Source organism: Sceloporus undulatus, chromosome 1 (genome assembly GCF_019175285.1).
Source record: "Sceloporus undulatus isolate JIND9_A2432 ecotype Alabama chromosome 1, SceUnd_v1.1, whole genome shotgun sequence".
Classification (NCBI taxonomy): Eukaryota; Metazoa; Chordata; class Lepidosauria; order Squamata; family Phrynosomatidae; genus Sceloporus; species Sceloporus undulatus.
Window position 1 is genome coordinate 170,921,188 of NC_056522.1, and position 24,533 is coordinate 170,945,720.

General features: G+C 39.0%; 1 protein-coding gene across 1 annotated transcript in view; it reads right to left on the reverse strand.

Annotated features, from left to right (window-relative positions):
* The window catches only part of KPNA3 (karyopherin subunit alpha 3), an 82,023-nt gene that overhangs the window by 32,805 nt on the left and 24,685 nt on the right, over positions 1–24,533 (reverse strand). Inside the window, exons 5-16 of the mRNA XM_042453402.1 lie at positions 24,434–24,486; positions 24,242–24,337; positions 20,703–20,788; positions 19,062–19,148; positions 18,608–18,777; positions 12,961–13,005; positions 8,903–9,034; positions 6,727–6,855; positions 2,562–2,666; positions 2,384–2,455; positions 2,128–2,290; positions 698–792 (exon numbers count right to left, since the gene is read on the reverse strand). Of these exons, the coding sequence (XP_042309336.1) occupies positions 698–792; positions 2,128–2,290; positions 2,384–2,455; positions 2,562–2,666; positions 6,727–6,855; positions 8,903–9,034; positions 12,961–13,005; positions 18,608–18,777; positions 19,062–19,148; positions 20,703–20,788; positions 24,242–24,337; positions 24,434–24,486 (1,233 nt within the window). The remainder of the gene's footprint in view (positions 1–697; positions 793–2,127; positions 2,291–2,383; positions 2,456–2,561; positions 2,667–6,726; positions 6,856–8,902; positions 9,035–12,960; positions 13,006–18,607; positions 18,778–19,061; positions 19,149–20,702; positions 20,789–24,241; positions 24,338–24,433; positions 24,487–24,533) is intronic.

Here is a 24,533-nt window from a genome sequence, read left to right on the forward strand (position 1 = left end):
GGGGGGGGGAGGACAGCTTTAAAATGATACTACATAAAACAGAAAGATTGAACATCAGTTACACATCAAATTTGTGCTATATATATAATTTGAACTATATGGGACAGGCAATGTTTCAATACACTGGGATGAAAAGCAGAAGAGCAAACAAAGTAGGAGCAAAGGCATAAAGCCTTCAAAAACAGAGAAACAAATGCCAAATAACCAACTGAATGTGTATCTTCATGTCCTATATGCAATACAAGAGGCAGTAAGCAAATAACAAAAGGCTTGGATGCTAAAAAGACCAGGCGGATCAGCTAGCTCAATGATTGGGATTGACATTTTAAAAGGGCAGTTCTACACAGCACTTGACAATAGAACAGGGGCAGACAACTCCTGGAGGCCAAAGGGACACACAATGTACCCTAGTGGGCCACATCCTTCGCTATAACCTCTAACATGTAGGGGGGAAATTGATTTATTTTTGGAGGGTTGCCAATAAATGTGGGGGCAGTTTCCCCACATTTTTTGCTCTTTCTTGGCCATTTTCCAAGCCTGCAGTACCTGGTATTGAATAGTGGAAATCAGCCAGGGAAGATGTACATGTCAGTACTCAGGCAGACTTTCTACCCCTCTAACATACAGTAGTGTCTGTTCAGAGCACTTTAAAAAGCCATTTACTAATATTATCATTTTAATAGTGAGAGGTACTTACATCATCACCAGAGAAATACTGATCTATTATTTCAAATGCTAGTTTATAAATGTCTTCATTTTCGTGCTGTTGTAATGCCTCTATTTTCTCTAAACCTATTAAGGAAATGCAAAAGAAATTAAATTCAGTTACCATTACAAACTTTCATGTTTTAAGACAACTGGCTTGAGATAAATTAATGTGTCAGGGTTTATGAACTGCAACAGCAGAAAAATTCAAAATAAAATATATGATAATATAAAATCTAGGTATGTTGAAGATCTTTTCTTTTTTGTTAAATATTAGAATAGCAATGATTCAGCCCTCAGAAACTGCAAGTGATCCAGCGATCCGGCAGGAGATATAAATTAACTGGGTAAAAAACGGCTTAGAAGTTTAGATGTGTGATTTTTAATATGATGGAAGACAGAGGTCCAAAACACAGTGCAGAAATAATCCAGTTTGAGACAACTTTAACTGCCCTGACTCAGTGCTAGGGAATGCAGGGACTTGTAGTTTATTATGGCATCCAAGCTCTCTGAGAGAGGTGAAATGTCTCACAAAACTACAGTTCCCAGGATTCCCCTGCATTCAGCCAGGGCAGTTAAAGTGGTCCCAAGCTGGATTATTTCTCCAGTGTGTTTTGGACCAGATAAACAGATGAAACAACAGGGCATCAGATGGAGTAGGAGGACCAAGGGAAGATACTGGGGTGTGAAGAAAAATCTAAGCATGGTGATTTACAGCCAGACCATGCGCAGGCCAAGGATAAGTCATTTGTGTGAGGCACAGAAACAATGAAGACTCTGTGTGTGTGTGTGTGTGTGTGTGTGTGTGTGTGTGTATAAGTTATTTTAAAAACCATCTACGGAATAAAAATAATTCAAAATTAATTCAAAGATAGACAATCAAAAATCAATGAAACAGTACACTATTCCTGATGGAGTTGTCAGCTGTGCTTAGCTGGATTCATCTGGGATTTACTGCCAGATGTCATCTTCTTTCAGTGGGAGAAGGTTCTTGAGAATGATCACTTCAGCAAACCAAGCCAATCAGACAAAACAACCAAAGCTGGGCCAAACCAACTTGAAATTTCAAATGCTAGTTTATAAATGTCTTTATTTATAAATGTCTTCCCAAATTTCTTGGGAATACAGATAGACCCACAAGCCATTAGAGACACACCTTCCTAATAGATCCATCTATCACAAATGCAGGAAGAAGCATAGTCATTATCAAGAAGTGATCTAAACTTGGCAAGCAAATTATCTCCCAGATCACCATGTTCCCACCAAAATGAGACCACAATAGACACCACAAAATGTCAACTTCACAGCATTATATAGACAGCATAGGTTTTGCTCTCTCTCTGTGTGTGTGTGTGTGAGAGAGAGAGAGAGAGAGAGAAAGAGAGAGAGAGATCATGTATGTCTTATCAAAACACACCTTACCTCCACATTCTTCTATGATTTCTGCTATTGTGCTTGCTTCATCACCAGTCATAATTAAAATATTTTTCAGTCCATCCAGAACCACTTGCACCACTTGAGAATCTTTGACTGATAGCAAGTTACAGAATGGTGGGATTACATTCTGCTGCACAAGGTATTCAACCTGAATAGCAGCAAGAAATACTGAGAATTATATTGGGCTTTTCTTTAGATGTTTCTAAATGTATTACTTGTGGTACTTAACAAATACACACACCTGGTCTTTCCTACCACTTATTGTTAAGTTGCTTATTGCCCAAGCAGCTTCTTTTTGTGTGCCAAAGTCTCCCTAAAGGATAAAAAAGATAACTGTGTGAGTAAAATAACCACAGTAGTGGTTATAATCTTGTACTGGCATGCCAAAAACATGAGAAACAAGCAATTATTTGACCGACCTTAGCCAGCTGGTGAATAATCATAGGGATAAGTCCAGCATCAATTACAGCTTGAACTTGTTGCTGATTTCCTGCAGTGATGTTGGAAAGGAACCAAACTGCTTCCTATAATCAAAACAAATGTTGCACATGACCAAATATAACAGATATAACAGATTTAACACAAGAGTACAATTATATAGAGACAGCTTCTTCACAAAGAGAGATTTACTACTGAGATGTTAGTTCTTTCTCTACTTTTAATTTCAGTTTGTAGCCAGCCAGGATGCATACTCAGGTTTTGTAATGGAGAGTTTGTTGGTTGGTTGATTTACTTTCCAGTTTCACGTAATTTCCTTTATTATGAAATTCTGCAATTTTTTCCCTGAAGGATTTTAAAAGCCTGACATGTTCTGGACTGTTATTTTCACAATAAAACATCACTTTTCTGCATCTTAAGAAATGTCTCCTTTATTTGTGGCTTCTACTGGATGCTCTCCAGTTTTTGCATTTTTTGTAATTGAAGAAAGCAATAACACCTTTGTAACAAAATGGAGCATGAAGTTCAATCTCCAAGGTCAAGAGAGACCCCATGATCAAGTAAGAATAGGCTGCTTACCTGTAACTCGTTCTTCAAGTGGTCATCTGTGAACCCACACAATTAGGCCTTGTGTCTACACGAACATGTGCCAAAACTACTCTCTCAATTCCATAATCTAACTGTAAAATATCAGTCAAGACATTTGAATAGGGAGGAAGGTAGCTTGTGTGAATTCAAGGATGACCATTCAAAGAACAACAATTAGAGCTAAGTACAGTGCATGCCCCCCCTCAACTGCAGGCTTGTATTTAAGAATCCGTAGATGGCAAGCTCCACTGAGTGTAATGGCCATGCATGCAGTCCTGGCAGGGTGGTTGCATGCACACCAACACTGAAAACTGGAGGACTTGAGGTCCTGCCACTTTTGCCATCGGAGGGGAGGGGGGGCCTCGGAACCCCTGTGGATAAGAAGGGCCCACTGTAATTTGCTCTTCTTTTTTGTGCTTTCTGTAACCCAGACAACTGGTGGAGAAGCTACCTAGTTAACTGTTGCTGGGTAACATCATGCCAACAGGAAAAAACCCTTCCAAAAAATTAATAATTCTTGGCTCTAACATCAAATCTATAATGTGTCACAAAAGTGGAAAACAGATCAGATGACTGCTCTACAAAGTTTGTGTAGTGATCTCTCTCAGCATTGCTATAGATATCACCATCATTCTAGTAGTGTGCCCTTTGCTTTGGGAACCAGAAAATATGCCATTTCATAAGTAAGGAAAGAAGTTGTCAGCATGAGGTTTCATAGACTTAAGTCTACTTCCTCAGATGAGGAAATAGACATGTCTACAAAAGAGCTCATGCTGTCAACTTCTTTCTTTAGTTAGTCTCAAAGGTGTTACACGATATCTCTACATACTGATTTTACAGACTAACACAGCTATATCTTTCAATTCTACCATCATAAGTAAGTGCTATAAGTTAACTATCCATTTTGAAAAATGCTGTGTTGAAAAATAACAAGCATTTTAAAGGAAGATCTAAAAGATGTTCTAGTGTGTTTTTTTTAAAAAAAAACAAGTGCACATCTAAAAGAATGTAACAACTTTTCAAGTGAGAATTTAAGTTTGACAGGAAAGTTGGAGAAATAATGTCTAGTCCCATATAAAATTACAACTTGGATTGACACTGCCATTAGAAGGAAGGAAATGTTTGGTTGCAGAACAAATTTATCCTTATGAGAATGAATAAAAATCATTTACTCGACAAACATATGCCCCACAGAGTTAATCGAAAGCAGAAAGGCAGCTGTCAATGTAAATAATCTTAGATCTGTAGTGACCAATAATTCAACAGATATCTCAGTACCTGGGAAAGTACTACTGAGAAAAACCCTTAATAATCAACAAACCCTTCATGAAGTGTTTTAACTGTCAAATTCTTAATGACAAATTGTCAACTTGATGAGCTGAAACAGTATCAAATAATAATGAAGAAAAGGCTAACTTTCTTTTTCTTAAATGGAGAAGAGACTTTACAGTGATAGAAATTGTACAAAGTAATGACATTAGGGCCTAAATACCCCCAAAGGGACCAGATCCCATCTTAACCAGGAAGCTAAGCATGGACAGCCCTGCTTAATACTTTGATAGAAGACTGCCAATGAGTACCAAAATCACCTTTGAGTATTTCTTCCCTAAGAAAACTCTATGAAATTCATGGGGTTGCCAGGAGTCAACAGGGGAGTTGAAGGCACACACACATGTATCACTCTGTTTGGCAGCCTGTGAAAGTTAGGATAAGCATCGAAAGCTGCTGTTTTCAAGGCACAAGAAAAGAAATTTAGGTTCCTTTTGGCACACTCAAACATGCACAATGGAATGAGGGAGGGAGTTACGTCCAAAAGGCTACTCAGCTGTAGAAGGAACTGTAAAAACAAAAGACATAACTATGTGAATCACAGAGACCACAAAGAAGAAGTAAAGAATTAATTGGCTTATATATTCTTTTTACACAAATGGGAGATGAGTAGAATAAGCATGTGACATGTATGCTGACAATCTCACAATATTTGGACAACAAAATGTGGTGCTGCAGAAGAGTACTTAGGATCCCATGGACAGCCAAGAAGACAAAACAAATGGTTCTTGAACAAATCAGACTAGGGCTCTCCTTAGAAGCAAAGATAATCAAGTTGAGACTGTCATACCTTGGCCACATAATGAGAAGGCATGGATCACTAGGAAAAAACAATAATGCTAGGAAAGGTGGAGGATAGAAGAAAGAGAGGAAGACCACAAACCAGATGGATAGACTCGATCGGGAGGTTATGGGCAAGGGCTTGCAGGATCTGGGCAAGAATGCAGTGGAAGATAGGGATTCCAGGAGATGTTTCATCCACAGGGCCATCATGAGTTGGAACCGACTCAAGGGCAGCTAGCAACAAGAATATCCTAATTGCAACTTGGATTGATACTATTTTTTTAAAAGGAAAAATAAAAATAAAAATAAAAAAATACAGTATATACAAAATGACTGTAAACCATTTTAAATCCCATTTTGGGAATAAGGTGGGATATAATAAATAATAATAATAATTTGTTTTATTTATATACCGCTATTCCAAAGATCATAGCGGTGAACAGCAAGTAAGCTAATTAGCAAGTAAGTATAAATTCAATAAATAAATATATACATAAATAAATAGTAAACGTGATACTTTACAGGTGCAATGATTAAAGGTAATTACCGCAATTCAATTGTTAGTCTCAACTACAGTAGAACCATTAAATCAATTAATCTTTCTCAGTGCTGAGGTACCTCTAGATCTCGAAATATTGCTGGATTGCAACTCCCATTTCTCCTGACTTCTGCCTAAGCCGGCTTTGGCCAATGGGAAATTACAGAAGTGGTGTCGAACCACACCTGGAAGGCAACAGATCCCTCCTCCCCCGTTTTTGGTAAAACAGCATGGGAACATGACAGAATTTTACAAGGCCTCATAAATTTAGTATCCCAAATGCTACCCTTGGACTGACCATTTGAATAGGATCAGATCGACTCTATTGCTATGTACGTGACTCCTAATTCACACTGTCAGATCAGGACAATACTACCATGGATGATATTAAAAGGTTCCAAGAATTCCAAGACATTAAAAAGTCACACTTAGACTTGTCTCTCTCCTAGTGATTGAGGCAATTTCCTTTCAAAAACTAGTTCTAAATCCTGATTGAAAAAGGTCTCAAGAACATCCAAGAGACTCCAGAATTATGCAGTTGCAATTTGCCTGAGTTTTCTGCTCTCAAAGAGGATACTTTTTCTAGACTAGCTGATGATTATTACTGGCTGAAAATAATTTTTAGAAAGAATGGACTGCTTTTTAATGTCTGTTCATTAATTATTGACATCCAGTTAGTCAATCCCCTCTTGCTTGATGTTATCAGCCAAGAATGGCAAAGACTGACCATAAAAAATCTATGTTGCCCTTATGGAAATGGAAAAAAGGCACTTGCAAAATGAACTTTTCACATTATTTTCAAAACATTCTCTTGTCATTATTTGAGCCAGAGAGGGCGAATGAATTTACCGTAAGTAAAAATTTAATTTTTGACAGAAAAACTTGGCACAGTCTCAACTTTTACTCACCTTATTTATCTTTTCTTTTGGATGGGTCAGAAGGTTTGGGAAGTGAGATAGGACATCACAATTGAGAACAACCTGTGTCTGCTCATCAGTACCAGTCACTATGTTGCCAACAGCTCTCAGTGCTGCAGTCTACAGTTCAAGAAATGATGTACTTTGTTAATTTTAAAGAAGCTACACATGATTCATAGGGCTAGTTTATGCTGATTCTGAGACACAAGAATGATTATCTTTGTAACTGGAATGCATATTTCCTGTTACTAAAGAAATTCTGTCCAATACAACAACTTTCTACATTCCATCTAATCATGACACTATAGACCAGGGTGGACACACTGCAGCCCCTCCAAAACCATTATTCCACCCTGCCATTGCCATCTTACTCCAAATGTTCTACCCTAAAATTGGCCAATTGTGCCCCCAGAAGTTTCTGGCATGATTGTCCATTGGGCCCATGTTTGGTAGGGATAGACTTACAAGCATAGAATTGGAAAAGACCCAGTGTTGCCAATTTCTGGGGAATTTAATTAATTTCTTTGCAGGGATTTTGACTAAATAATAGTAGTAGTAGTAGTAGTAGTAGTAGTAATCATCATCATCATCATCATCATCATCATCATCATCATCATCGGGAAATTCCTAGGATTCTGGATTTTGGTAAAACATTCCGGGGAATAGCTTCAAGGCTTGTTGGCAACACTGAACAAACCACAAGGTCCAATCCCCCTGCCATGCAGGAAATCACAATCAAAGCATCTTCAACAGATGATCATCTGTTTAAAGACCTCCAAAGTAGGAGACTCCACCACTCTCCAAGGGAGTGTGTTCCAGGAAATTTCAATTTCAAATTTTCAAAAGCAGAAGTGACTGAAAGTCATATTGTCTTTCATCAATCAAATAGTATCAAGGAAAGACTAAAGTTTGTTCTGGGTTCTATGGAGAATCCTCGTATGCAGTGGAGGTTTTTCTTTTCAGATGATTACTCTCTATTTAAAGGAGGGGAGGTGCTAGTCTGCTTCCACTACTCATGTATTCAGATTAATTGGAACATTGGGGCCAGGGACGTAGCCAGGATTTTGGGAAGGGGGGGGGGTCCAGACTAAGTGCCACCATTATAATGGGGCTTGGGTGTGGCGGCGCGGCAGCATGCACCATTCATTTTATCTAATGGAAGGGGGGGTCCGGACCCCAAGAACCCCCCCCCTTGGCTACGTCCCTGTTGGGGCTATAGTATGTAATTAATTTGGTGAACTGCTAAATTCTAGGTGAAAATGAGCAGATATGCTGGGACTGCCACCAAGTGTGAAAAATACAATTTTTGTTGTATAAGTATGTAGCAAATCATTTCTGAAAAGAGGAGAGCATCATTAATAGACCATATGAGCTGCATGTTAAAAGTCAAAACAGAAACTCTTTGTATCTCAGCTTGATTAAATAACAGGAATAGAGCAGTAGCAATCCATTTGTATGGTTCCATTTCTCACATGTAGAAAGCCCAGGAGAACAAGACTTTAAAAAAAATCAGCTATATCACAAGGATAATGTTTGTGGATTACTCCTCTTTTTCATTGAAGGGAGACACAAATACCATTCAGCTTTGTATGATTGACATATTAAGTTCGTTACATTTACTAAGGTCACTCCCAATAACATATGAGCTTTAATTTAAATGGTCCAAAGATACAGTTATTGAAAGTAGATTAGAAACATTGTAAAATAAATGTAATCTGCATTGAATTTTAAAAACTGAATTATAAGACACCACCATGAATATACAGTTAGCCCTCCTTATCCACTGATTTTTTTATACACAGAGTCAAGTATCCACAGCTTGAAAATACTTCAAAAAGTATAAATTCCAAAATGCAAACCTTGAGTTTGCCATTTGATGCAAGGGACACCATTTTGCCCATATTTAGTGGGACTTGAGCATCCACAGATTTTGTTACCCATGGGAGGGGGTGTCTTGGAACCAGACCCCAGGTGATAAAGTCCCACTGTATTTATTAAAAACATTGTTGAAAACTGAAAAATGTATGTGGCATTAAAATGGACTGACCATGTTTAATGCTTCTTTACCATTACCTTTCCACACAAAACAATAAAATTGATTGGGCTGAAGCAGTACAGCAGTGTTAAGTTCAGATACAATGCAATAAAACAGAATAAAAATGTTTACCTGCACTTTAACCTCCTGATGGCTCAGAAGGGGAACTAAAAAAGGTACAACTCCTGAATCTATCACCATCTGTATTTGTTCGTTGCCACCATCTGTTAGATAGGACAAGGCCCAAACTGTGTCCACAAGAATCTACAGAAGAGAGACATTTCATGTTTCAGTGTAAGCCAGCAGTAAACATTTGAGTAAGATTAATATCTCTAGACAAGAATTTCTGGCATGCTCTGAAAGAGGATTCGGTACATTTTTTCCTAGGATTTCTGGTGTATTTTCTTCCACTTCAAGGAAGGTTACAGAATTTCATATCAAAACAATCTAAATGGTAGTGCTAACACAAGATACATTAGTGTTTATAGTTTCGACATATTAAAGCTTAATATGTTGAGAAATTTCTAGAGACATATTAAAAGAAATACTAGCAAATAAAGATGTTTAGCCTTCCTCAATATATATACAGTGTGTGTGTGTGTGTGTGTGAGTGTGTGTGTGTGTGTTTGTGGTGTTCAGCCTGAGGAAAAAACGACACCTCTGCTCCCAAATAAACATACTGCTTAAGCACTGGGTGTAGAATGCTTCTGCAGACAATGCTTCCGTTGTAGCTTCAATGCACACAGACTTCCCCACAAATTCCCAGTGCCTGCTGTCAGAATATCCTGTAGCTAGTGCTTGTGTCATTGGGAAGGCACCTTCACCGTGTGCTGGCCTTCCTTGTTTGGAAAGATCTCTGGGGAGCTATGTATTTCAGCTGCTCTGTATCAGTCATTATTCTGTTCCGTTTAGTTTGCTTTTCACAAGCTGTTCTTCCACAGGTATGTGATCTACAGACTAAATAGAAGGCCCACAGTAGTGACCAAGATGCTCCCAGACATTCCCACATGAACTTGTTGACTTACTTATTCCAGGAAGGCTCACCATCAGACAGCTGCATGACAAATGTAGGCATTTCCAAAATGGTGGTGTTGCTCTTAGGGATACTTCACCAGTTAAAGGACTGCCCAAGGCACACAAAGCATGCTAAGATAACTGGTTGGCAACTTATATTTATCTTTTTCTTTCAAAATCCAGTATGTGCCAAAAGCTATTCCATAAATGCTGATGTTGCCAAGTCTGCTGTTTCTTTGTCATTATGGAACACTTAGGCCCCATAAAGACAGGCCAAAATAAGGCTGCTTCGGGTCACTATGGATGTATGCTGCTTAAATGATGCATGCGTCCTAAGAGTCCGGAAGCTGTGCCAAAGCCATGATCCAGTCCTAAGAACTGTAGCGCAGCTTTGGTGCAGCTTCCAGGCTCTTAGGACGCATGCATCATTTAAGCAGCATACTGTACATCCAAAGTGATCAGAAGCAGCTTTATTTGGGCAATCTGTATGGGGCCTTAGTAACCTTTCTTTTTTTCCTTCACCTTAAAAGCATCTGGCTTCAGTAGGAATAAGAGGGAGACTTGGAAGAAGAAGAAGAAGTTTGATGGGTTCAGGAACAGTGTTGCTCTGGCTCATTCAGTCTCCCTGGACAATGAAGAAGCAGGTCTCTCAAAATGCATAAATGGGACAGGTAGTGTTCTGCCAGGGTGTATGACACTTTAACTTGGGGACAAAGGGAAAGGTGAGAGGCTATGAGCTCTGAGAGTATGGAAAGTTGTAATGCTGATCTACTGGGCAAAACAGCATGGAGGGAGCTGGTGACATGAACTGACAAGAAAAGAGGCTGGTCCATGCAGAAGCCCTCTTTCAGCCCTCTTCTTGCTTTGCTTGGGTGTGGCATCTCTCCTACATTCTTTTTAGGGACTTCTGGCAAGTGAAGAAAACTGTATCGTGATATCAAGGCTCCTCCTGCAATCTCTGCCCTTCTGGATCTCTGACTTGCTGTGTCTTAGGGTGAGGATGACAACTGTCCCATGAGGTGTCCGACTGATGAGTGCTTTGTGTTTGTGGTTTTCTTGGGTGCTTATAGTTTGGATTAAAGTTCTATGGGTTTGCTGTCATTTCCCCCGACATAGAATCATAGAATCATAGAGACAGCACGGACCATCCAGTCCAACCCCCTGCCATGAAGGAAATCCAATCAAATCATCCCCAATAGATGGCCATCTAGCCTCTGCTTAAAGACCTCCAAGGAAGGAGACTCCACTACACTCCAAGGGAGTGTGTTCCACTGTTGAACAGCCCTTACTGTCAGGAAGTTCTTCCTAATGTTGAGGTGGAATCTCTTTTCCTGTAGCTTGCATCCATTGTTCCGGGTCCTGTTCTCTGGAGCAGCAGAAAACAAGCTTGCTCCCTCCTCAATATGACATCCTTTCACATATTTAAACAGGGCTATCATATCACCTCTTAACCTTCTCTTCTCCAGGCTAAACATCCCCAGCTCCCTGAGTCGTTCCTCATAGGGCAAGGTTTCCACACCTTTCATCATTTTAGTTGCCCTCCTTTGGACATGCTCCAGTTTCGCAATGTCCTTTTTGAATTGTGGTGCCCAGAACTGGACACAATATTCCAGGTGGGGCCTGACCAGAGCAGAATACAGTGGCACTATTTCTTCTCTTGATCTAGACACTATACTTTTATTGATGCAGCCTAAAATTGCATGAGTTCTTTTTTCTAGACTTGGTGATAATGAAAGGAAATAAGTTAACCCATCTCCCTTGGTATTTTGTTCACAACAGCCTGCTGTTGTCGCTGATTGTGGACAGTATGCATCCATGGCTGTTTTTGTTGCACCTCCAGGTTCTTGTCTTTAACTATTGCCAGAGGTGTACTTTTCCTCCCTAGAGGGCCCCTACCATAGAAGGGCTGTGTGTGCTGCTCTATTTAAAAAACAAAATAATTGGAGGTGCACACTCCTAAGGTTTCCTTAGCATGCTTGCCAAGTTTCAAGTTTCTAGATTTTTCATGGTCTTGGAGCTATGGCAGTGACATCCATCCATCTGTAAGACGAATGAGTGAGTTCTGACTTAAACCCAGAGCTGAAGAACCGAAGAACCAAGGAATTGTGCTTTAAACATAGCTAAAGGAACAAACAAGATGGTTCCGCGCAAAGCACTGATGTGACGAAGGTATTTGGCAACCGAGGCGAGGAAAGTCCGAAAACTTGGAAGCTGAAGCGGGGTGCCGTCCAGGTGTGACGAACCATGACCGGGAAGGACTTTATCTCCTGAGTCGCCATGATGAGGAACTGACAGGACAATGGAGAACTTTGAACAGAACGAGTAGCTTTGAACACGAACTGATCTGAACAACCTGTCTGTCCTCCCAGAAGAGGAAGTTGAGTAATGGGCTGCAATATTGCAAGATTCCAGCAGCCAAGAGCGAGACAGAAGGAAAAGTATAAAGATCCTGGACTTTCATCTCCATTTTGTTGGCACCAACCGCAGCAACGGTGTCATCCCCAGCCTTCGAGAACACCTGATCAATGTTCGGCGGAAGGAAAGTGTGTGTGAGTATTGTATGAATGTGTGAGTGAAAGAGCTCTTGATAATCAATGGTTGTGTTACTTGTGTGATTCAATAAATGTTACATGCATGGTGTTTAAAACCAAATTTGGTGTCTCAATGTCTTTTTCAGCCTTGCTGTGAATAGGTCCACGGAGGGAGAGGTTCTCATTACACGCTCTCAGGATAAACAGGTTGCCCTTACAATCTTGGGCATAACACATCCATCCCTATATATGTATATGATTGAACATGGTACCCACCTCCTACAATTAATACAGTGGTCTCATCATATTAGTGGGCTAGCTATCTGCAGATTCAAGTGCCTGCAGTTCACCATGCCCCATTTTATTCAATGGCAGTGCATGCACACTGGACATGTTGGTGGTGCTGTGCACATGTTGACACCATTTAATGAAATGGAGTGCAGCCATCCGAGTTTTTCCCATCCACAGAGGGATCTGGAACAAAACCCCTGCAGATGAGAAGGGATCACTATATTCCTTGTTGGGGCGGGGGGAGCCAGATCATAGCATTTTTTCTATGATTCCTCAAACAAAATATACATAGCAAATCACATCAAATACTAAGAAAGGAACTTAGGAAAAAATAGACTTTCAAAATTTACTTACATTTATATCTGTATGATATATGAGAACGCACAAGGCTGGTAAAATCTGGTGAAGAAAAGTTTATTACAATGATCCATTAATGACAGAAATGGCAAAATGCATAAGAAAATACAGTCATGCAAAACTAAGTGATAGATAAATTAATTAACTTACTGAAGTTTCAGAAGATTTTAATTAGTGGGCACCTTACATGCTATTCTCCATTTTAATATTTGGGTTCAATGATGTACACACACAGATTAAATCCATAACTATTTTAACCTTGCAAGCAAGTTAGAAGGGGAAAGGAAAATAACATACTTACTTTTAAATATGATTTCATTTTATCATCAAGCTTGTAAATGGAAAAACTATTAGCCTAATACTGTTAATATTCAGCTATCCACAAGTTTTCCTGTCATGTATGCATGTGTACATACTTATACTGGGAGCTACTCTGAAAGCATGGTCATAGATAAACTAAATGTGAAGATGATGATACACAACTGATTTTTCAACACTGTTGTTGTTTTAAAGGAAAATAACAGGAAGAGTAACAAGGGTCTTTGATATTTTCTGAACTTTATTTAGAAAAAAAACCTTACCCCTCAAATTGACAATTGCAACTATTTTCTCATCAATATGGGAAAAGATGCAAAGCACTGAATTATCTCCTCCCCCCACTTTTTTTTTTAAACAGAAGACTGGGTCATGTAGAAAGGTTAGCCACACATTCAGACAAAAAGGCGAGACTACTTCCACATTACATTTGATTTAGCACTGTCATTTTCCTCCCAGCTTGAACTTCATTGCCCTTGTCCAAAATCCTACATTTAATTCAAACATAAATAAATGTCACTAACTCTAATAGGATTCTCACTAAGCAGAGGCATTTAACATTCATTCATAGCCACATCTTGTTTAAATCAGGAACAGCCCTAGCTCATGTCCAAATATGACTCACTAAAGACCTCCAAAGAAGGAGACTGCACCACTCTTTGAGGAAGTGTCTTCCATGGTGAAACAGTTCTTACTGTCAGAAAGCTCCTCCTCATGTTGAGGTGGAATCTCTGAGTAGATATTACAGAATTGAGCGCCTTTGTATGTGCAATATGTGCAAATTGGTAAACAGTCTTCACCTAGTTTGGGTTCTACCCAATACACTTAGCCCCAACCAGTGCTGGAATGTGATTCCTAAGACTCATGAATTTAAATACGGACCCTAAGTCAAAGGAATTCCCCATTCTTGGACTGAAGATGTAATACAAAGGGTTTCTGGAAAAGATGGATTTTGAGGAGGAATGAAAAAGAAAATGAAGAATATAGTCATACTATGGTGCACTGGGAGGCCATTTTAGACATCAGAAACAGTAAGAGAAAAGGGGCAGAACTGTTTTAGGAAGCAAAAGATCTTTGCACAACTGAGAGTCACGGAGATGAAAGAGCAAAAGTCACAGAAAAACTTACTGGGTTGACACGTACATAGAGACAGGATGGAGTGAGGCTATAAAGAACTCTGAAGGACAAAAAATGGAACGTATGCTGGAACTAGGAGTGGTCAGAAAATAACTGAATACATTAAAGGAGCAGAGAGACATACATACAGAACAGGAAAGTTAACTAATTTTGGCTGCTGAGTGTTGGATAGATGTGAGTGGATTAAGGTGAAACAACAGATGAACAGAGAGAAACCTGGAGAATAAAAGGAATAGTTAAGGGAAAAGAGCAAGGAGACTGTTGTTGTATGCCTTCAAGTCATTTCCAACTTATAGAATCCTTAAGGATTTGTTCAGAGGATTTGATTTCCTCTGAGGCTAGAAAGTATGACATGCCCAAAGTCACCCAGTGGGTCTCCATGGCTGAGCAGGGATTCAAATCCTGGTCTTGAGTCATAATCTAGTGCTCAAACCACCATACCACAATGCCCTCTCAACAAGGAGATTAGGACTTGGAGAAAAGATGTGATATAAGGTCTTGCTTTGGACATAATGAACAAGAACAATGATAAAACAGCTAAGCAAAAACAGCAGGCAGTTGGAAATGTGAAACGGGATAAAAGAGAAAAGATCTGGAGTGGGCAGAAAAATTAGGTACTATCAGTTTACAGGTGGGCAGGGTAAGTCATAGAAAACATAGAAATCACCTATATGCAGATAATACATAACTGTGAGTAGCTAAAATAGCAATCCAGTGATGCTTAGTTTTTGTTCACTCTCTCACTTCACACTTTATTTGATCTTGATCTATGCTCAATATTTGTGTTCTACACTGGACAGAATGAACATTTTGTTTTATTTTGTTTTGCTTTGCATAACTAAGCTAATTGTTCTCACACTGGTCTAATGAAAACAGAAAGGGAAGTCAGATAAAAAGAAAGGAAGAAAGAAAAAGCCAGTCCTTGATACTCCTATCAAAACATAAGAGCAACATCATAAAAACATCTGCTTTCACCTAGGAATCATGACTGCATCTATTCCTGTATTTCAAACATCTGTGGATAGCATCCCTGTGTTGGGTCTGCCAGCAATGGAATTTCAGAATAGGGTTATGCAGTATGTTCATGCTGATGTAACTTTTTTTGGGGGTGGAAGCACTGTGAGCTCATATCTTACTGCTGAGATCTGAAGGTTTTTTAGACTAATGTGTTATCTGAGTCATTGAGTTAAACTCTCTTTCTGGTACACTTCTGCTGAGGTGTGATGCAGAGCTGGGAGAGATAAGATGACAGGACTAATAGATCACATAGCATGCTACTGGAGAAGTCTCCTGTCAAATATTTAATCATACTCTTGGTCCAGTTTTGGACAGGGCTCCACTTACGCATAAACTTGTTTGTTCTGTGCTCAAAATGTACATGTTTAAGTTAGTATTGGAAGTTGTGTGGCATAGTTTACAGTTTACAGAGAAGAATTACAGTGCCCCAATCTGTTCACCATACCTTTTTTACTTAGGTTCAACACATGGCAGCATTGTTTTTCTGCATCTCTGATTTTTGGCTGATTTTTGCCTGATCTTGTTAAACCCTCTGGAGTTAGCATTTAAGTGTTTTCCCTCTTGATGATGCTAAGTTTAGACAAATGGCTTTTAAACTATGGAATTATTACATAAACAATGAAGGTTTGACAGGCTGCTGTCCCAATGAGCAAGATACAAAGCTCTTGAGATAGGGGAAAGTATAGCAAATGCTTATACTTTATTACGTCAATTTGCAGCTTGTCCTTCCTTGAAGCTTTCTTGTGAGAACTTAAGTGTACCAAATACAATATGAATCATTTATTGCCATATAAAGGCAAGGCTGTTAATGTCTGTATGAGAAATATTGGGAGAGCAATGAGAGGTTTGGTTGGGGATTAGTGTCACAGCAAAACATCGTAACTGTATTCTGTTGATTAAAGGACACGCAAAATAATCCCGGTACTATATTGAGTGGTATCAGCATGAAAACCTAAGACAATCTCCCCTCATCTTTAACACTACCACAACTGGAAGCCCAGCACCAATTGTACAAATTACAGACCAATCTCTTTACTTAATGCTGTTACTGAAATCTTGGCTTAAAACCTAGGATGTGAGAAAAATATTAAATCAACCAAACAATTAGGCTTCATCTGCAGATAAGTTAAGTTTTGTTACAAATTGAATTGCTTTAAATCCCAAAAAGCTTGACTCTGCTGTGATTATTTCACTTCATGCCAAAAATGTGTTTGATAAAATTCACTAGCATTTTATTTTTATAAATTTGAAGAATTTCCCCCCGCCCCCAAAATCTGAGGCAGAGGTAGATGAAGTGCAAGCAGCAGGTCGCACATTTTTCTGAAGACCATTTTGTTGCCCCTGAACTCCCAACAACATTCTTAATACTATATCACAACAATATTTTTTTCATGTAAGAAAAAAATGCTTTTCACTCTCTTGAAAATTTCCAGGACTACTTTGCACAGCCTTCCACCCTAAAATACCAAACTCAGGAGCAGCCTTCTGGCCACTTCTGCTTCCCCTTCTCCCCCCCCCCCTTGCTATGTATTTGAGAACCTGGTACAGCCTATGGAGGATTGGGCAGTCAGAAGACTGAACCCCAGACCCTCTAAAGCTGATTAACACTGTCCTAAATAAATGGGGGATGGATTGCTTTTTTCTCCTTTGCTATTTGATTTATACTTTTGAACCTTTAGCATGGAGTAAGCAAATCTGACAGGATAAATTTTTGCCACTCCAGTATATTTTCTAACAAAACTTTGCTTGTGACAATAGGTTTATTTCAGGTTTGCATTTCTGGATGATTTGGTCAATTTACAAGCACTCTGGGAGGAAGGTCAGATGTTTTGATGCATTACACAATTCCAGGTGGTGTCTGGAGACATTTTTTTTGGGGGGGGGGAGATCTAGGGACTGCAAAAAAAGGGGGGCGAGAGAAATTGCTGCCACCCCTGCTTTACTGCAGGACATTCCTGTGGTTGGTGTTACCCATTGCAGGGGGGCAGTGGCTTGCTTCCCTGCCCTCCCCAGCCCATCATCTCCTGGCAAGATTGGTGGTGGTGGTGGTCGTGATGTGCCGCAACCTTCGGATGGCTGTTCGGAGTCCACCATGGTATTGAAATCTGGATTATAGCTCTTATCACACAGACTACTTACGCAAAAAAATTTTAAGTTGGCACAAATAGTTTTTATTTCACTGTTAAGTCACTATCATCTGCTTAAATAACTGTAGCAGAGAACTCAAGAATGCTGAATAATTCAACAATAAATGATGGGATGTCAATCATATTGTCAATGTCCATGCTGTTGAAATTGAAACAGAAAAGACAAGGCACCTTGTAAGGGTAATAGAAATTGATTTCTGACTGCAATGACAACACACCTTTGAAGTCCAGCTAATGCTGATGGGAACTCTGAATTCTCTAAAAGAACCAAGGACCTAACTTTTAGAAGAGGCAGAGGAAGTAGTTTATAGATCTCCATACTTTCAAGACTGTTTCTTTAGTCAAAGAGAAAGATGTCATAATCAGAATCTAAGATCATAACTGATGCTATGTCTAGAACTTCAAACTCTTCACTATTGCTCTGATAATATATTATCAATTGAGATGCAATATTTTATGACATTTTTCTAATGCCATAAATGGCTGATCAGACACTGAACTATGTGTCAAATAATGCTCTCTGACTAAAATGATTTGTGTGTGTGTGTGTGTGTGTGTCTGTGGTGTTATTCTATAAACTTTGAACTGTTGCGTGAAATACATTTCAATTAACCAGCATTTTGTAAATTTTGAACTTGAGCTTTTAAGGCTTTGGCTTTAATGGTTCTCATTGTAATCAGTTAAAACAGCATGTCTGCAGGAACGATTATTCTGATAAGTGACAAAAGTACTAGCTTAGGTACAGGCTTGGATTCTGCAGGTCAAAAAATATTAATATACAATCAAACAATGTCTCTTTAAATAGATGTGAGAAAGCATGCTATATAAATGCCTAGTTAGCCTGAACTGCTTTAGCTGGTATAGATTTTGATTCCACAGCTAGACAAGATATAATTAATAATTAGTAACTGAAATGAGGCACAAATAAATATGCATTAAGAAACTGTACAGTAGATATGCCATTATGGGGAAACTGACTTGAAGTGAAGCTGAGGTGTAATCGTACTTAGCTGTAATTCTTTATTTACCTCCTGAACTGTCTCCATAGGTGGTGGGGGATCCTTATTCCTGCAGAGATTTACAATGACCCATGTGACGTTCCGGAGGAAAGTGATGGGAATGGAAGGGTTGATGAAGGATAGAAGAGGTTTGACAACTCCCAGTGATATGACATAATCTCTACACTGAGGACCATCACCTACAGAAGTGAAAATTTTTAAAAAATTACATTCATGATGGAGAAACCTTGAAATGTATGCAGTGACTTATGTTTGGACGTTGATGCTCTATGTTTCCCCATTAGTACCCAGTAAATTCCAGAAAAAATTACTATTCAATGAAAATTTGAGTAATACAATTAGTTCTGTTTTCATAATAAATAAAGCTATTTTTCCCCTAAGATAATGCCAGTGTTAAAAAAAAAAGATTGATTTTAAAGCCTTCAGTGCCTATGATACTTTTAGAAACATATATAGTGCTTACCAATAATATTTCCAAGGGCCCAAACAGCTTGTTCACAAACATTTTGATGGGGTGAATGAAGCAATCTTAAGAAGAGAGGTACTGCATCTGTAACAGCAGAACATTGGACTCATTTCAGTGAAATGTGGAATCCATAAAAGTTTTGCAATCTATCACTTAATGTGCAATAGTATAACTATCTCTTGCTTGAGCTTTAGGAACAGTCTTTTGTTGCTACTTTATTAATTAATGTATATTACAACTTTCTCCTTATACAAGATCCAAAATTAGATTTGACATGTTTCTTGACATGTTCCTTTTCAAGAAGGAACAGAAGAGAAAGAGGCACCAACATGTACGTTCTGAAATATAGAGTCCATTTATCATCTAGAAGACTAGGAACCTTTATGACCCCGAGGGGTACATGTGAAATTGGGCAGAAAGCCAGGGTTGAATGCATACCTCTTAGACTCTAGAATGTTAAGTGCCTTCTGACAATATGAAGACCCCTCCACTGGCTATCTCTTCCAGCCAGGGCTCATCACAAGCTTTTCGTCTTAGTACTTAAAGCCTTGAGCTCTAACCTCCAGCAGCTCCATCAACATATGCAGCTCTGTCAAGGCTCCAAGCCTTTCAGGACATGACTCCACATTTGTGGAAGAGTCTTCCTTTGTATCACTGGCTAGAAGGGGATCTTGCCCATTGAAGACCTTCCTTTTTAATTCGCCAGATTAAGCTGCTGAGTATGACTAAACCTGCCAAGATAAGAAGCAACTGATGGGGTGGTAGGCATTTTAACTTTAGTATATGATAATGTTTGTTTTATTGTTTTGTCCTTCATTATATACATCTAGTGTTTCACATTTTGGCAAAAAGGCATTATAAATAAACCTTATTGTTGTTACTCTTGAGCTATTACCTTCAGGGTATGAGTATCAAATCAGAATATGCTTTGCCAAAGGACTAATCTACAATAGTCACCTCCCAACCCTTTTTCTTTGAGACATTCTAAGAACTAAGGGAGTGTAAGTTAAGGTGATGCAATGTGCTCCAAACAATTAGTATTGACTTCCTAAAACAGCTGCTTAGAAGGACATTTTCAAGGTCTGGAAACAGACAGCTCCAATCAGATGACTGGCACTCTGCGCACTAGCAATCACTCCCATAAAACACACAATATTCACAATGCCAGTAAGAAGTAAATGAGAGACTTCCCCACATTGTAACGAACAACTGCTTTCTTTTTGGAAATATTTCTACTTTGCTTATAGAAGTAGCAGCTGGTGGATTGCACTTGATAATATTTCTACTCCCAGAGATGACAATTACTATGCAAAATTTCCAGGACTTGCTATATTTCATGGCATCTAGAAAAACAAATACCGTTCCCTTTGTTCAGCAACCAAAACAGGCAAGGAAGAGCTCCATCTCACACACTTGCATATTATGGGTGTAATGAGTATACAGGTTCTCAATTATTTGCCTGGAACAAACAACATGCAACACATTTTTAAATATTTTTACAAAATGAATGTCCTGGACATGACAAATTCTGTTTCTAAAAGCTAATATGTCACATAAAAACAAAGTCATATGTGTGCCTTCAGCTGCAAAGAAATACTCATCCCCCCTCCCCCTAAAAAACACACTGAGAACACTTACTAGACTGCACAACTGCTTGAGTCTGTAGAGAGGTGCCTGATGCTATATTAGTCAGGGCCCATGCAGCTTCAAACTGTAAGGAAGGACTGTTAAAAAAACAAACAAATATCACAGTACAGTAATATTTGTACCAGACCAAAAATATCAACAGTGAGGAAAATACATACTTAAACCATACTGAAACATTAATTAAGTATTTTATAATCAAATTCTATTATGTATTGATGCTTCTTTCATCCGCTGCTCTATCTTATTAGAAGAATAACTACAATGGCAATCAACATTTGATTATTGCTTCTGATATTCCACAGATGTCTATTCGGAACTTTTGCAAAACATCAATAGATACAGAATATCTGATATAAAGATTTAAAAAAAAAAATTTTTTTTTTGCAGATGTCTCTTGCCTCTCCATTTTTTTCCTAATGCAGGCCAATAAAATGAGCAACTTATATTCACTTTAGTACCCCAGAGTAATTTATTTACATACAGCTAGATTGAAGGAAAATGGCTGAACAAATAATCTAGGCAAGGATGTGGGAGAAATCTAGAATTTGTAAAACCTAGTGAAGTATAGCAAGTTTCATAAAAATTGTTTGATACTATGTGGTTTCCTGTTGTCAGAGAACTGAAATATAACTTAGGCCTCAATTCCTGAGCAATTCTGGACTCAATTATAACAGCACACCACACAGAGAGAACTTTAAGAACAAAGATAGTGAGTATACTGCACATTAGGAGTACTACATAAAATGTTTAATATGCATATATAGAATGTTTGGAACCACATATCTAAATGACAATCTCTCCTTCCATCAGCCCATTCCCCAATTATGGTCATGTTAGAAGGCCATGCTGCTATCTCACCTCTAATTCAGATTAGAATAGCAAGCTTGTTTTTTTGCTACTAGGACTAGGACCCGGAGCAATAGATGCAAGCTACAGGAAAAGAGATTTCACCTCAACATTAGGAGGAACTTCCTGACAGTAAGGGCTTCGACAGTGGAACACAGTCCCTTGGAGTGTGGTGGAGTCTCCTTCCTTGGAGGTCTTTAAGCAGAGGCTGGATGGCCATCTGTCGGGGATGCTTTGATTGAGAGTTCCTGCATGGCAGGGGGTTGAATTGGATGGTCCTTGTGGTCTCTTCCAACTCTACGATTCTATGAATATTCCCTCCCCTCAAAAAAAAAATCTAGGAAAAACAGACTGTGATATCTTGGCCACAAATAATTCTCCCTCCTGGGAACATCCCCCCAATCATATAGAAAACATATTTAACCAAGCACTTCCAAAACCATTTCAATGTTCCTAGAAAGATTGCAGCTGTTCTGAAAATGAAGCTGATGAGATCTGCTAGAAGGAAGAGTTTGACTTGGGTTTTTCATTTTATCCTTTTTAAAAATATTTTTTATTATTAATCTTATTCTTTTTTGTGGGAGCTACCTTGTAACTCAAGAGAACAAGATAAAACAAGGAATGGCCCAGAAGAAAGTGGATGAGTACCTCCAAAGTGTCCATGACTATAGGCTTATGTGTTTTTTGGGTTTTTTTTACCTATATGATTTCATGGATCTACTCCAGGATGGAGACTTGCCTATTCATTAGCACTGTACGAAGTCTGATTATTTGCACAGAAATAAAGCCCTTATCTGTTAAAAAATGGCAAACTATCATGGTAAAAAGTGAGCATAGCTAAAGGGTATATCACATATTCCATACAGTGTGTATTGGGTTCAGTTCCTAGTTATCTCCAGTTTACAGAGTAAGAGGTGATGTTAAAAGCTACTGCCTGTGAAGGCAATATGGGGCTGGCACAGACCAGCTCTAAAATCCAGCTTCCTGGTGGCTTGATGCCGACTTGGGTTTCATAGAATTATAGAGTTGGAAGACATTCCAAGGGCCATCCAGTCCAACTCCCTACCATGCAGGAACTCAGAATCAAAGCACCCCAGACAGATGGCCATCCAGTCTCTCTTGAATGGTGTTAAGACGCCACAGCCCCCCAAAACATCTTGAAGTCGCTCAGTCAATCAGATGGGGGCAACTTCCAGACATCTTGGGGTGTGTGGCATTTAGACGCCACACACCCAGAAGCCGCCCTGGAACTGTGATGGGGCGGCTTAAACCTGGCCCAAATAGGAGCGGATCCTATTTGGGCCAGCTTCCCAGCTTGTGCTTGCTGTGGCCCCAAGGCGTCTTGGGCAGGGCAGCTTCAAGCAGCCCTTTTATATCCATCTGTTCTGCCCCACTGAGAAGGAAATACTGAGTCAACTAACAAACACTCTGACTCAGGAGAAGGCAACCTCCTGTCTTTCTACTCCCAGAGCTTTGGAAAGCCCTACCTCTTTGGGGTTAGAACATGGGAAACTGCCTTCTACCACATTGCACTTCTTTCTAGCCCAGTATTATCTTACTCTGAATAAAAGATTTGAGAAATTGGGTTGGAAAAGCCTGGGACCTCCAGTGGCCAGTAATGTCTGCTGGAAGATGCTATTGTTCCTGAGCCCTCAATCCTGTACTGCACAATCACAATGAGCAGGACTGGATGGCTCCATGATGGCTGCAGACCACCTTACCTATGCCGCTTAAAGCTGCATTTTCCTGCACGTGAAAATGAACAGCCAAAAAGGCTGAGTCTACCTTTTGCTATGTTCAACGTCTTGCTGAGAAATCATGAGGGAGCACTGGGCCTGAATGCACCAACCATAATGAACCTGTCTGTTGGAGATCAACAGGAAAACTAAGCATCATTTGAATGAAAAAGTTTAAAAGGTTAAATAGTCTGTGATGTTCCCACTCCTGACTGTAAGGTGAAGAATGAAATTAATCTACAGCAAAGAAGCATCTTAATTATAGCACCTTTCCATCTCTCTTCCATCCAGGGAGGCATGTTCATACATGTGTATGTGTGCTTGTATATAAAGAATAAAGAGTGTCACAGCTGTGAGGGGGGAAAAACTGGTAATAGCAGAGATTTAGTTTTTTCTTTCTCTATGTCCCCTCCATCACACAAACACACACAAACGTATTCCTTTATTTGGGAACTATGTAGTGAGTACAAAGAAGTGGTGTGTTCTTCAGATAATTGGAAAAGAGAAGCTTTGAGCAAAACTGCTTACTAGCCCCCAAACCTAGGAAGCCCTTTCCCGTGTGGAATTAAAGTAGTTTTTCTGTGCTAGAAAGTGTCTTCTAGGTAACAACAGAAAATAACACAAGCAGAAGGGTTATTAAAGATACTGCAATATATAGACAATGAATTGTCTGTGCCTGAAATAGTACCACCTGCACAAATTCTTCTAGAATGATCAGATATTGTTTCAGACCACAGGATACTTGGTGTAACCTGCACATTTCTTAGGGGTTCTACATCACAGTGTTAACATAAAATGTTTGCAGCTTTTAAAGTATATGGAAGGATACCTAAGAACAATATTACTTTAATAACTGTAAAAAGCTATTTAACTTCAGCCATTCAGCTCATATATTTGATGAATGCTTTTAGAATATAAAATAAGAGAGAGAAAAAAACCATTACTTACTTATCATCCCTTTCTAGACATTTAACCAATATTGGCAAGATTCCAGATTTTATTAAATCGTCAATAGGAGGATTTCTGTCACTTGATAATAACTTTCTGTAAAATTAAAATGAAATTAATGATTTTTTTAAAATTGAAAGTAAGCATTAATTGCACTTTAGCCTTTCAAAATAAGTGTAAAGATATGCCTACCTTGCAGCCTGGACAGCACTTAGCTGGATAATAGGGTTATCACTGGTAGCATTCTGAAATAATGTACAGATTTCAGAATGTTAAAAAAATATCAAGCATT